This window comes from Oncorhynchus masou, chromosome 15, assembly GCF_036934945.1.
Source record: "Oncorhynchus masou masou isolate Uvic2021 chromosome 15, UVic_Omas_1.1, whole genome shotgun sequence".
Taxonomy (NCBI): Eukaryota; Metazoa; Chordata; class Actinopteri; order Salmoniformes; family Salmonidae; genus Oncorhynchus; species Oncorhynchus masou.
The window spans coordinates 11,924,279-11,938,842 of NC_088226.1; the positions used below are offsets into that span (position 1 = coordinate 11,924,279).

The 14,564-nt window shown below is 47.2% G+C and overlaps 1 protein-coding gene across 2 annotated transcripts in view; it reads left to right on the forward strand.

Annotated features, from left to right (window-relative positions):
* Positions 1 to 13,299, forward strand: part of LOC135555638 (inactive rhomboid protein 1-like) — a 43,390-nt gene extending 30,091 nt beyond the window's left edge. Inside the window, exons 5-19 of one of the 2 annotated variants that reach the window (XM_064988252.1) lie at positions 4,737 to 4,956; positions 5,208 to 5,414; positions 6,320 to 6,445; positions 6,723 to 6,892; positions 7,136 to 7,387; positions 7,509 to 7,620; positions 7,887 to 7,961; positions 8,142 to 8,303; positions 8,416 to 8,516; positions 8,657 to 8,720; positions 8,822 to 8,916; positions 9,258 to 9,333; positions 9,920 to 10,020; positions 11,397 to 11,550; positions 11,799 to 13,299. In XM_064988252.1, coding sequence (XP_064844324.1) covers positions 4,737 to 4,956; positions 5,208 to 5,414; positions 6,320 to 6,445; positions 6,723 to 6,892; positions 7,136 to 7,387; positions 7,509 to 7,620; positions 7,887 to 7,961; positions 8,142 to 8,303; positions 8,416 to 8,516; positions 8,657 to 8,720; positions 8,822 to 8,916; positions 9,258 to 9,333; positions 9,920 to 10,020; positions 11,397 to 11,550; positions 11,799 to 12,218 — 2,335 coding nt within the window. In that variant the 3' untranslated portion in view covers positions 12,219 to 13,299. The remainder of the gene's footprint in view (positions 1 to 4,736; positions 4,957 to 5,207; positions 5,415 to 6,319; positions 6,446 to 6,722; positions 6,893 to 7,135; positions 7,388 to 7,508; positions 7,621 to 7,886; positions 7,962 to 8,141; positions 8,304 to 8,415; positions 8,517 to 8,656; positions 8,721 to 8,821; positions 8,917 to 9,257; positions 9,334 to 9,919; positions 10,021 to 11,396; positions 11,551 to 11,798) is intronic. The other variant, XM_064988253.1, reaches the window with a different exon arrangement.
* Positions 13,300 to 14,564: the final 1,265 nt, after the last annotated feature.

A 14,564-nucleotide genomic window follows, 5' to 3' on the forward strand; every position in this document is an offset into this window, starting at 1 on the left:
GCTGTTGTTTTCTCTTTGTGCTATGACTGGTTTTGTTATATGACTCACCTCATTGACACATCTGACTCACACTGAATTAGTCCTAAAAAAGGAGCCTAACACAGGGACCTGCCATTGTCCTGGAATACACAACAACCACCACATTCCATTGTGGTCAGGCCAAAGACTAAGCAGCAATAATGTCGCCTCAGACCTATGAATCTCTGTGTGAGTTAGGGACCATAGAATACATGTCCACTGATTTGATGTTACAGTCATTAAAAGACCATACTTGCGTTTGACTGAGTCTTAAACTAACCTGAGTTGCTTTTTAAACTAAGCCACTCTGGTTAGTTTGTGTATATAGCGGCAGGGTTGGGTTAGCTTGGCCTTCTGCAGCACCTGATTAGATTAGACTGGCAGAGGCAGAGAACATTGTATTGTGATCCTTATTGAATGTACAGATTATATGATTCAATAGAAAACAACAGCTCACAGAAAAAAAGAGGCAAAGGCTGAGAGGGGCAGAGAGAGAGAGAGGCAGAGAGAGAGGAGAGAGAGAGAGGCAGAGAGAGAGAGAGGCAGAGAGAGAGGCAGAGAGAGAGAGGCAGAGAGAGAGAGAGGCAGAGAGAGAGAGAGGCAGAGAGAGAGAGAGGAGAGAGAGAGCAGAGAGGAGAGAGAGAGAGAGAGAGAGAGAGAGAGGCAGAGAGAGAGAGAGAGAGAGGAGAGAGGAGAGAGAGAGAGAGAGAGAGAGAGGCAGAGAGAGAGGCAGAGAGAGAGAGAGGCAGAGAGAGAGAGGCAGAGAGAGAGAGGCAGAGAGAGGCAGAGAGAGCAGAGAGAGCAGAGCAGAGAGAGAGAGGCAGAGAGAGAGGCAGCAGAGAGAGAGAGGCAGAGAGGAGAGGCAGAGAGAGAGAGGCAGAGAGAGAGGCAGAGAGAGAGAGGCAGAGAGAGAGGCAGAGAGAGAGAGAGGCAGAGAGAGAGAGAGGAGAGAGAGAGAGAGGCAGAGAGAGAGAGAGAGGCAGAGAGAGAGAGAGGCAGAGAGAGAGAGAGGCAGAGGGAGAGAGAGGCAGAGAGAGAGGAGGCAGAGGAGAGGCAGAGAGGCAGAGGGAGAGGGAGAGAGAGAGGAGAGAGAGGCAGAGAGAGAGAGAGGCAGAGAGAGAGAGAGGCAGAGAGAGGAGAGAGGCAGAGAGAGAGGCAGAGAGGAGAGGCAGAGAGAGAGGCAGAGGGAGAGCAGAGAGAGAGAGAGAGAGAGGCAGAGAGAGAGGCAGAGAGAGAGGCAGAGAGAGAGGCAGAGAGAGAGAGAGGCAGAGAGAGAGAGAGAGGCAGAGAGAGAGAGAGAGAGGCAGAGAGAGAGAGAGAGAGGCAGAGAGAGAGGCAGAGAGAGAGAGAGGCAGAGAGAGAGAGAGGCATAGAGAGAGAGAGAGAGGCAGAGAGAGAGAGAGCTTGCTATTGAGAAAGGCCGCCAAAGGCAGACCTGGATCTTAAGAGAAGACAGGCTATGTGCTCACTGCCCACAAAATGAGGTGGAAACTGAGCTGCACTTCCTAACCTCCTGCCAAATGTATGACCATATTAGAGACACATATTTCCCTCAGATTACACAGACCCACAAAGAATTTGAAAACAAATCTAATTTGATAAACATATGTTTCCCATGCCACTAAAAAGAGAGAGAGAGACCAAGGTAGACAAGGCAGAGGCAGAGGTAGAGTGAGGCAGAGGTAGAAAGCGAGAGAGGGGGGCAGAGGTAGAAGGCGAGAGAGGGGGCAGAGGTAGAGGGCTAGAGAGTGGGGCAGAGGTAGAGAGCGAGAGACGCGGAGAGGTAGAGAGAGCGAGAGAGTCAGAGGGAGAGGGAGAGAGTCGCTCCAGATGTTCCATCAGGCAGAGGTCTATTTATAGCCTCAGAGGTCACGGATGGCAGACTGACAGACTCTGATGACACGCCACGACCTGGAGGACAGGGCAGCTGGTCTGGAATGCCAGAAAATCAATCATGTCACTAACAGACTGATAGAGATAGTACATCCATCCACAACCCAGGGGAACACAGGACACAGTATTTCAAATGATTTGTCCATATTACCCAGAATAATCCTTTACATGCAACAGGTACAGTAGGAGTTTAGTGGGCTATAATAACTGTTGCTAGGGAGTAGAGCTTGGAATTCCCAGGGACCTCATGATACAATAATATCACGATTCTCACGAGTATATATGTATTGCTATTTGATACTGTGATTTTATTGCGTTTCGATGCTCCAAACATATTGCTCCCCATATGTCTTCTACAGAGGGACAAGAGAGAGCCAGGAGAAAACGAGTTCAGTGGGTAGTAGTGGTGAGGAAAAAAAATTGAAAGGTACATATCGGAATATCTGTTTTTGACAATATATCGTATCAACTATCGCAATATTATATTACACCAAAGTTCCAAGTATTTGTCCTTCAGAGCTTGTTCTCCATCTTCTTTTTAAATAGAGAGACTTTTTGTTTACTGCACTTTTATCTCCATGACTGATCAAAACTCGTTTTCCCCTGGCTCCCTGTTGTCCCTCTGCAGAAGACATATGGTGAGCAATACGTTTGGAACATAGCATTCTCACACAGGTGTTCCTTTTGTCCAGGTGGGAAAGGGCAGTGTTGAGTGCAATAGCGATTGCATCATCTGTGGATCTGTTAGAGCGGTATGCAAATTGGAGTGGGTCTTTGGTTTCTGGGATAATAGTGTTGATGTAAGCCATGACCAGCCTTTTCAAAGCACTTCATGGGTACAGATGTGAGTGCTACAGGTCAGTAGTCATTTAGGCAGGTTACCTTAATGTTCTTGGGCACAGGGACTATGGTGGTCTGCTTAAAACATGTTGGTATTACAGACTCGGACAGAGAGATGTTGAAAATATCAGTGAAGACACTTGCCAGTTGGTCAGTGCATGCTCGCAGTACACGTCCTGGTAATCCGTCTGGCCGTGTGAATGTTGACCTATGTTAAGTTCTTACTCACATCGGCTCGGAGTGCGTGATCACACAGTCTTCCGGAACAGCTGGTGCTCTCATGCATGTTTCAGTGTTATTTGCCTCGAAGCGAGCATAGAGGTAGTTTAGCTAGTCTGATAGGCTTGTGTCACTGGGCAGCTCTCGGCTGTGCTTCCCTTAGTAGTCTGTAATGGTTTGCAAGCCCTGCCACATCCGATGAGTGTCAGGGCCGGTGTAGTACGATCTTAGTCCTGTATTGACACTTTGATGGTTTGTCGGAGGGCACAGCGGGATTTCTTATAAGCTTCCGGGTTAGAGTTCCACTCCTTGAAAACGGCAGTTTTAGCCTTTAGCTCAGTGCGGATGTTGCCTGTAATCCATGGCTTCTTGTTGGGGTATGTACGTACAGTCGCTGTGGGGACGACGTCATCGATGCACTTATTGATGAAGCCAATGACTGATGTGGTGTACTCCTCAATGCCATTGGAGGAATCCTGGAACATATTCCAGTCTCTGCTAGCAAAACAGTCCTGTAGCTTAGCATCTGCTTCATCTGACCACCTTTTTATTGATCGAGTCACTGGTGCTTCCTGTTTTAATGTTTGCACGTAAGCAGGAATCAAGAGGATAGAATTATGGTCAGATTTGCCAAATGGAGGACGAGGGAGAGCTTTGTATGCGTCTCTCTGTGTGGAGTAAAGGTGGTCCCGAGTTTTTTCCCCTCTGGTTGCACATTTAACATGCTGCGTCCTGCATTAAATTCCCCGGCTACAAGGAGCACCACCTCTGGGTGAGCATTTTCCCATTTGCTTATGGCGGAATGCAGCTCATTGAGTGCGGTCTTAGTGCCAGCATCAGTCTGTGGTGGTATGTAGACAGCTACGAAAAATACAGATGAAAACTCTCGAGGTAGATAGTGTGGTCTACAGCTTATCATGAGATACTCTACCTCAGGCGAGCAAAACCTTGAGACTTCCTTAGATATCGTAAACCAGGTATTATTTACAAAAATACAGAAGTAGGGGTTTATTCGATCGCCTACGAATTATCAGAAGAATCTGGGTCTATTCCCGGGAGAGCAGTATATCATTCTCGTTTCCAGCATGCTTCCATGCTTCCATCATGCTTTGAGAGTGGAGAGTGTTCAGTCTTTACATTTATTCAAATGTTTATGACTTTATTACTGTGCTATAATGCTGCAAAGGCAGACAAAGTAATACATATACGCCAGACCCATGAGAGAGACGGTGTGTGTTTGTGTGTGTGTGTGTGTGTGTGTGTGTGTGTGTGTGTGTGTGTGTGTGTGTGTGTGTGTGTGTGTGTGGATTGGTGGGTGTGGGTGTGTGTGTGTGTGTGTGGGTGGGTGGATGGATGGGTGGGTGGGTGTGGGCATGTGTGTGGGTGTGTGTGGGCGTGTGTGCCTGGACTGGAACACGTCTGGGCTTATTCCCTCTCTCTGGTTGATGGCCTATTACTAGTGCAGTCAAGAACAATTAGTCATTTTTTCCATTCTTGGGAATGTCATCAGCGTTATCAGTTCATTGCATGTTTGCCCACCCAGTCTTCCAAATAGAGCTTTGAGGAGGGACATCTAATGACAGCTCTATATCTCTCAGGCTAATAACTGATGCACTCTGTGCTAGATAGCTGGAGTTAGCAGGCTCCCTCTACAAGAGAAGTACTGCGGAACTAGGTGATCAGAGAGAGTTCTGTGGATAGGTTGGAGTTTGTGAGATGAGATGTGTGCTTCCCACGGACTGAGTGGCTGGTGTTTGTGGTGTCAGGGGCACAGCGGACTGGTTCGGGGTCAGTAAGGACGGCGATGCCACCCAGAAATGGCAGAGGAAGAGTCTGCGCCACTGCAGCATGCGCTATGGTCGTCTGAAGCCCCAGGTGATCCGGGAGATGGACCTGTCCAGTCAGGACAACATCTCTCTGACCAGCACCGAGACGCCCCCGCCCCTCTACGTACCCTCCTCAGCACACGCCTTTGGCATGCAGAAGGTATGATACCTCTGTCATCTATATATTTGGGTCATTATGCCTATAGTACTTTTGTACCTCAGTGAGGGTTTTTGTGGATCTTGATAACATATTTTAGGATGTACCAATGTTTATCTTTCATTTCCTGTGGTATCCATAGTAGTTTTTTTCGATTAGAATCTTGGTTGATTATTCGAACATAATCCAGTTTCACAATATAAAGTCAGTCCTAGCCTGTTCTTAACCGCTCTGCCTGTGTCTGTCATCTTCAGATCGTGGACCCGTTGGCGAGGGGGCGTGCGTTCCGTATGGTGGAGGAGGTGGACGGTTACAGCGTGCCCCAGACCCCCGTCACCCCCGGCGCCGCCTCCCTCTGCTCCTTCACCTCCTCCCGCTCAGGCCTCAACCGGCTGCCGCGGCGACGCAAGAGGGAGTCTGTCGCCAAGATGAGCTTCAGGGCAGCAGCAGCTCTGGTTAAGGTGAGCTTGCTGTGTGACGAGACATTCTATTGAAGGAAGTGATTCATTATTTTAGAGACTGTCAGCTGCTAAAGCCCTCTACTGTACTGTACACACAGATCCAAACCATACCCACCCAGTACCACTATGACCAAACTCTTCCCTTAATCGATAAGGTACCCTCAGTGAAACAGCATGGCCTGATCAGTTGTGTGGAATCAGTCAGCCTCCGGCGTTCTAGAGCAACACTGAGTTCCATCAGGGCAGATACATTTATTTTCAAAAGGAGACATTATCTCTGTGTTGTGTTGTGTCATTCAGTGTTGAGAGAGAACACTATGTGCTGTGTTGTGTCATTCAGTGTTGAGGGAGACCACTATGTGCTGTGTTGTGTCATTCAGTGTTGAGGGAGACCACTATGTGCTGTGTTGTGTCATTCAGTGTTGAGGGAGACCACTATGTGCTGTGTTGTGTCATTCAGTGTTGAGGGAGACCACTATGTGCTGTGTTGTGTCATTCAGTGTTGAGGGAGACCACTATGTGCTGTGTTGTGTCATTCAGTGTTGAGGGAGACCACTATGTGCTGTGTTGCATGTTCAAGAGCAGCAGTGCTGTGTTTAGGACTACTGGTATGAAAGAGCTTACCGTTTTGGAAGTGCAAGAGTGACGTGGAGGAATGAACAAACATGGGTACTTAAGCTCTGATATGCCTACTATGCATGTGTTATAATTATGAGGTACTGTCTCCAACAATTCTGACATGCAAAAAGACACTCAACTCAATGTTAGTGTGTGTGTGTGTGTGTGTTTGTGTGTCTGCACCGTTTGTTTACTGTATGGCACTAGACAAAACACTACAGCCTGCTGTGCTAAGTGACAGCTTATAGTGTGTGTTGTGTTGTTATGTGTGTGTGTGTGCGTTTCAGGGGCGCTCCCTGCGGGAAAACGCCACCCTGCGGCGGATGCAGAGACGCAGCTTCACCCCTGCCAGCTTCATGGAGGAGGACGTGGTGGACTTACCTGATGAGCTGGACACATCCTTCTTCGCCAGAGTAAGGACATGTCCTCATCTACTCTGTAGTTAGAAACTCATCTCAAGCCTCCATCTGAAAGAGAACATACAGCACCCCCTGGAGGTCTCTAACAGAGTTGCAGCCAGGGACAGAGTCTAAAGGCCTGTGATTGGCCGACCAGTTAGTGTGTGTTTTCATTACGGCCAGGAGTTTTTCCTAAACCCATGTGTGAGCTGACCAGGAAAATCTCCTGTGCCTAGTTCCCACCCACTACTGTTCTCAGACCTGGCCTACCCCCTCCCAATCCCTCCCCCAGGACTGTCTGATGCAGGAAGAGTTGTCCACATACGCTGACGAGGTGTTTGAGTCTCCGTCGGAGGCGGCTATGATGGATGTGGTGCAGGAGGAGGGCAGTAAACTGGATGAGACGGAGCTGACCGGCAGCGCTCTGGACAAGAGTGAACTGGAGAGGAGCCATCTCATGCTGTGAGTCAGGCACACCCATCATGACAACAAGTCCACAGAAACATCTGAAATGACTACAGTATCTTTGGTTTCCTGTTGCCAATATCCAATACACTACCAGAGCATCTCAGTGAACCATTCAGTTGTGATGACACAGTGTTTGGTTTAAAGAGAACCCACACGCTCTCCAAGGGTGGTTCTGTGGTGGGTTCCTCTTTAAACTGACTTTACCCCTCCTCCTCTCTGTCTCCCCTCCCCTCCCAGGCCTCTGGAGCGAGGGTGGCGTAAGACCAAAGAGGGAACCCCAGGACCGCCCAAGGTGCCCTTGCGGCAGGAGGTGGTGAGTGTGAACGGACAGCGACGGGGTCAGCGCATCGTTGTGCCCGTCAAGAAGCTGTTCGCTCGGGAGAAGAGGCCCTACGGGCTGGGCATGGTGGGGAAGCTCACCAACCGCACCTACCGCAAGCGCATCGACAGCTATGTGAAAAGGCAGATAGAGGACATGGATGACCATAGGTAATGGTCTCTAAGACCATGCTGAGGCTCAGCGTGTTTAATATATGAGACCATTGGTGTAGAGTAGAGCACTTCTGTTTATAACTGTTGTTTTCTAATATGGACATTGTGTTTCCATCAGGCCTTTCTTTACGTACTGGATCACTGTTGTCCACTTGCTGATCACCATCCTGGCTGTCTGCATCTATGGCATCGCCCCCGTGGGCTTCTCCCAGCATGAGACGGTTGATTCTGTGAGTACCACCTCACTTCCCTAGTCAAATCAAGTCAAAGTTTATTTGTTGCGTACACATTTGAGCAGGCGTTATTGCGGGTGCAGTGAAATGCTTCTGTTACTAGCTCCTAACCGTGCAGTAAAATATTAATCAAATAATCCAAAACCATATTCAAGAGTCCTCTGAACAAATCATTACAGCTTTACAATGTCCTTACAGTCGTTATGACCTTCTATTCCATCCTTCCAGGATCAACTTGAAATATGAAATGTTTCCCTCCCCAGGTTCTAAGAAACAAAGGTGTATATGAAAATGTCAAGTTTGTACAACAAGAGAACTTCTGGGTCGGGCCCAGTTCAGTAAGCACATTCACATTGCTCCCCTTTTGTTCATTCAAACATTCTGTTCCATGACCAGATATGTCCTATCCTTTCAGTTTGGAAGGTACTTATTTGAGCGCTTTAACTAGGCCTGATAAAGTGATGGTGTTCTATGTGTCTATTCCTGACTGTCTGCATGCCATCTGTCTCCCTCGTTAGGAGGCTCTGATCCACCTGGGGGCCAAGTACTCTCCCTGCATGCGTCAGGACCAGCAGGTGCATGACCTGATCCGGGACAAGAGAGACATAGAGAGAGACTCTGCCTGCTGTGTGCGCAACGACCGCTCCGGCTGTCTACAGACCTCAGAGGAGGAGTGTTCGGTGAGTCGTGAATCCCTCTCCGTCTCTCTCACTCACTCTTTTGTACTCTACCTCCACGAGAGATCTATTCAGGGGTCAATATTTTTACCTTTCCATCTTTGTTTTGTCTCAGAGTACTCTGGCCGTGTGGGTGAAGTGGCCGGGGCCTCCCAGCACCCCTCAGCTGGAGGGCAGAGACAGGCAGTATGGCTCAGTGTGTCATCAGGACCCCCGGTGAGAGAACCACTCTGACATTCAGCAGTACGCCGTCACACCCCTCATGCTACTGTAGTTACACTGTGTGTTTATTGGGACCACTGACTGAACTGTGTATCCATACTAATATTTCATTCATATTTTTCACCCCACAACAGGATTTGTCTAGAGCCAGCTTCGGTGGCACCGCATGAATGGCCTGATGACATCACCAAGTGGCCAGTGAGTATTGTGGAACCCCATTGGTCATGATGAGAGGGTGAGAGGTCAGAGGACCTGTCAATCAGTCAGTGTCTCACTGTTTCCTCTGGCTGTGTTTTTAGGTTTGCACCAGGTACAACACAGGGAACCACACCAATCTGCCTCACATAGACTGTACCATCACAGGCCGGCCCTGCTGCATCGGCACAAAAGGGAGGTGAGGAGAGCCTACATACAAAACCAAACATGCAAACATTCACGCCAGACACAACACACACATTCAGAGTCTATTTACTATTGACACTGTGGTGTTGATTTGCCTGTGTCTGTGGCACATGTAGTTGGTAGATGGATGTTTAAACAAGGCTGCATCTCAATAATCTATATGGACTTCCTCTCCCCTCTTGCCTTCATTTTCACTGATCTGGTAAAGCAGCAATATGTAAGCAGTGTAGTGGTCACCATGTGTCATGTTCAAAACCTATCAGTGCACATGAAGGGGAGGAGTCAAGGGAGTGTGTGGTCACGAGGTCATGCTGTGGTTCTCCCGTTCCTCAGGTGTGAGATCACGTCCAGGGAGTATTGTGACTTCATGAAGGGCTACTTCCACGAGGAGGCTACTCTCTGCTCCCAAGTAAGTAAGCATCTCTCTACTCAATGAATATCTGACTATTACGTTGCGTTAGGATATTGCCAAGTCATCTTCAGTGGCTAGCTAGTATGATGGATACGATAGCCCCTGTCCTACAAAGACATAACCCAGACCATAACCCCGACCCCGTTCCAACTAGGCTAATGAGACAGGCTGAGTCAGAGGCAGCCGTTGAGGAGCAGAGGAAGATCTAAGCTGTGAGAGTGGATAGTGTTTAATCACCATACAGGGTGCCACACAATACCCTACTGAGTAGGCAAACTGTCCTCACTGTAATCCCCTCTGCTCTGAGCTACAGAATATCCAGGCCACAAGTAAATATATTCACGCATGAGGTTCTTCATTATCAATATGATGTATTCATTCCACAATATGTGTCAAATGAAATTGCATCCTCTACTACTAGTACTTGCAGTGACATCCTCATCTTAGAATAGCTTAAAAAAAAAAGTTATGGTAAATTCAGTGGGCATCAGTTATGCTATTGTGTGTGTGGTTTCGCGTGTGCCAACAGAGACAAAGAGAGAGATGGTGTCCTGTAGGTGATGTATTCTACCTCCTCCCCCAGGTTCACTGCATGGATGATGTGTGTGGCCTGCTGCATTTCCTCAACCCAGAGATCCCAGACCAGTTCTACAGACTGTGGCTCTCTCTCTTCCTGCACGCTGGGTAAGTGGCTGCCTGCCTCTGCCATTTCATCACAAATCCTCTGTCCATCCGAGCAGCGTTTAATACATTTGACCGGTACTGTACTGTTAGACATCCCTGGAGCAGCTGTATTATAATGAGGCAGAAGGGTGGCCTACGATTCCTTCCATTGGGTGACCAATTATGTGTCCTCTCACTGGTTCATTATGTTTCATGTACACATTCTCCTATAGCTCCTTATTCAAGCCTCTCATTATTGTCTTTGACTTCTTCAGTCAGAATGTCAGTGGTTCCACAGCGCAGGTGTCATGAGCCTATTAGTAGCAGGAGCTGAGTGTGTACACTAAAGTACCACTGAGGAAGAGGAGGGAGCAGAGTAGCAGTCCTCTTTTTCATCTCTCTGCTGCCTCTTATCTGTCTCTCCTCTCCTCCCCGGGGTAATTAAAGGAAGTGTCCCCTCTGCAGGCAGCAGCCCTCATTAGGCTTGAGGAGATAGACAGACAGCAGAGACATATTGATGCTGGATAAACTAGAGATCCCTGGTTGGCTGGTTGTGGAGGTGTCTTCTCACAGCAGCTGGATTAGCTGGATCCCTTCATCACGTGCAGAGGGCCATACTCTTACATTCACACGCATACACGCTGTAGGATCCTTCATGGTGTAGCGTGTCTTTCTGTCCCCCTGTAGGATACTTCACATCATGGTGTAGCGTGTCTTTCTGTCCCCCTGTACGATACTTCACATCATGGTGTAGCGTGTCTTTCTGTCCCCCTGTACGATACTTCACATCATGGTGTAGCTTGTCTTTCTGTCCCCCTGTAGGATCCTTCACTACATGGTGTAGCGTGTCTTTCTGTCCCCCTGTAGGATCCTTCACTGCATGGGGTAACGTGTCTTTCTGTCCCCCTGTACGATACTTCACATCATGGGGTAACGTGTCTCTCTGTCCCCCTGTACGATACTTCACATCATGGTGTAACGTGTCTTTCTGTCCCCCTGTACGATTCTTCACATCATGGTGTAACGTGTCTTTCTGTCCCCCTGTAGGATCCTTCACATCATGGTGTAACGTGTCTTTCTGTCCCCCTGTAGGATCCTTCACATCATGGTGTAACGTGTCTTTTTCTGTCCCCATCATGGTGTAACGGATCCTGTTCTGTAGGATCCTTCATCATGGTGTAACCCTGTAGGATCCTTCACATCTGTCTTTCTGTCCCCCTGTAGGATCCTTCACATCATGGTGTAACGTGTCTTTCTGTCCCCCTGTAGGATCCTTCACTGCATGGTGTAACGTGTCTTTCTGTCCCCCTGTAGGATCCTTCACTGCGTGGTGTCTTTCTGTCCCCCTGTAGGATCCTTCACATCATGGTGTAACGTGTCTTTCTGTCCCCCTGTAGGATCCTTCACTGCATGGTGTCAGTGTGCTTCCAGATGACCATCCTGAGAGACCTGGAGAAGCTGGCAGGCTGGCTAAGGATCTCCATCATATACATCCTGTCTGGCATCACCGGCAACCTAGCCAGCGCCATCTTCCTGCCCTACAGAGCAGAGGTCTCAATAAACCCATAACACACACTAACACGCACACCCTAATATGTAGGGTTCAATTTGGACAGCTCAGAACACACGACTGGTAATAGTGTCAGATGAGACAGACAAGATGTATGGTTCAGACTGGGGGTGATTTTCAGTGTTTTGTGCAGCTCATAGAATGTGTCTAATAGAATGTGTCCACTCTAGGTGCTGAGTATTTCTATGTTGACCTGAGTGGTCCCTCTCTCTCCCCCTCCCTCCATCAGGTGGGTCCGGCAGGCTCCCAGTTTGGCATCCTGGCCTGCCTGTTTGTGGAGCTGTTCCAGAGCTGGCAGATCCTGGCCCAGCCATGGCGGGCCTTCATCAAGCTGCTGTGTGTGGTGCTCTTCCTCTTCGCCTTCGGCCTGCTGCCCTGGATCGACAACTTTGCCCACATCTTTGGCTTCATCTCTGGCTTCTTCTTGTCCTTCGCCTTCCTGCCCTACATCAGCTTCGGACGCATGGACATGTACCGCAAGCGGCTGCAGATCATCGTCTTCCTGGTGGTGTTCTTGGGGCTGTTCGCCGGCCTCGTGGTGCTTTTCTATGTCTACCCCATCAAGTGTGACTGGTGTGAACTGCTCACCTGCATCCCCTTCACAGACAAGTTCTGTGAGAAGTACGACCTCAACGCCCACCTCCACTGAGGAGACGGAAGGTAGCGCCGGAGGAGGGACGTCAGGTCAAGAGGCATCGATTGGCAGGTGTTATCAACCAATCCTTGTCTCCGTTCTGCCCTATAGTGTGGCTAAAGAGGAGGGGAGGGTCCTGTGTGGAGCTCCCTCTCGTCTGGCTCTGTGAACTGAACTCTGATGACAATATGCTTGTGTTTTTTACTCGGTCTGTCTGTATGAATAAGTAGGAATGCCACTGCACTCGTCATGAGACATTAATCACATTCTTTTCACCCTCCCCACACACACCATTTTCTCTCCTCCACTGACCAATGAGAGAAGGGTATGGTCTAACCCCTTATCTAAGCCCCTCCCACATTTCTCTCTCTCTCTTCACGTATAAGGCAGGGTTTGGAGGTGTCATCACTGGTACAATAGACAGAAGGAAATATTTCTGTATTTTTTCAATTTGTTATTTTAAAAATTTTATTTTCGTGTTTTTAACACTCACAATCCAGGAGTAGGTTTTGTAATTATTCAGGCAACCTCTCAAAACAACCAGGGACAAACAAATCAGACATTAATACCTTTGGTGCCTTGCTGATAAATGTACCAACTACTGCCATATTTTTGTTACAATACGTTGAGCACTCGAATGCTATCCTTTTATTTGTTGGTTGCTTCTTAAGAAGTAATGATTGATTGAAACAAGGTAGTGTTTTAGCTACCTATCTACTCATATGTAACTGAATAGAACAAGTAAAAAAAAACTTGAAAAGAAATCCGTCAGTGAAGTCTGTCTGATTTTCTGTGGTGACTGATGCTGCCCTTTACTTTCAGACATGAACATTAGTTACCGTTCGCTAACAATCAGCTTTGTTGAAGGCACCACTGTTTTCATGATGTATGTCAATGTTAAAGGGAGTATGAGGAGTTATAAAATCAGTGTCATTGTTTCCCTTTATTGCCTTAGTACATCATAGTGTTAATACGAAAAGGTCTAAAGAAAAGCCTAAGATTTCAACACACCAGAGGACTAATACAAAAATAAAATGGTATTTACATCACACTCAGAGAACTCAATAATAGTCAATAATAGTAGTATCTCAGTAACAGTATCTCAATAACAATAGTGGTATTAGTATCTCAATAACCATAGTAGTATTAGTAATAATAAAGACCTCAAACAACAATAGTACAACAAAGTACAAGGAATATTTCATTTAAATACTCTCAAAATTAAGCATAATAAAAATGAAGAATGTTGGGACTGAAAAATTAGAACTTTGTTAATTCAATGACGTATACACAAAATATGCTGAAACTCGACATTGCATCTCAAACATATTCTGATTCTGTCTTCTATCGCTAACAGACATTTTTTTGCTTTCTGTTGCTGTTTTCTAAGAAAACCCATCCTTGTCCCCTTCATGCGGTGGTGCATGTCCCATCTCTATGTTGCAGGGGGTCGGGATACTGTCTGTGAGGCACTGAAAGATGGTGTCTCGGAGCCTGCTGGTGCTGCAGCTGAGATTGATGGGGCAGTGCCTTCTCTCATGGAGCACTTGTGGTTGCAACCTGATCTCAGAGCATTTCATATTATTCTGTATGTAAATCTGGGACAATCCATTTATTATGATATGTTACGTTTGGTATTGTATGTGTTGATTGGTAGACGTCCATCACCCATTTCATATATGATATGTTACAAATTACAATTTGTATTAAATGTTCAGAATTTGCAAAGCATACAATATATTGGGATTTTACAAAACGTATGATATGTTGCAAATTCTAGCTAGGTGCCTGATGTTAGCAAGCTCGCTAACATTAGCTAGGCTAAGGGTCAGGGTTAAGTTTATGAGTTAGGTTAAAGGGTTAGGTTTAGGGGAAGATTAGCTAAAAGGGTAAAGGTTGACGTTACGTGAAAGGTTAGCTAAACATGAAAGGTCAGCTAAAGGGGTTAAGGTTAGGCTTAGGGGAAGTTTTGGATAACATGCTAAGTAGTTGCAACGTAGCTAAAAAAGTAGTAAGTAGTGAAAAGTTGTAAAGTTGTCCGTGATGAGATTTGAACTCGCAACCTTTGCTAGATGTTCGTGTTATACGCCCACTCATCCTGACAAACCACCCTCCTTAAGTAGCCATCTGTCTTATGTAACCATACCAAATGTAACCTATCATTCTAAATGGAGTTTCTCGATTTTACTTACAGAATATTATGAAATGCTCTGAGACCAGGTTGGTGCTTGGATCTGTCTGTCTGCTATAGTGTGGTCTGGACGGTCAACTGTGATGACCAGAGTCTATGTTTACATGGTGGATGAGTTCCAGTGCTAGGGTTGATGTGATTATGAGCGGGGTGGTGACGGCCGGCAGTGA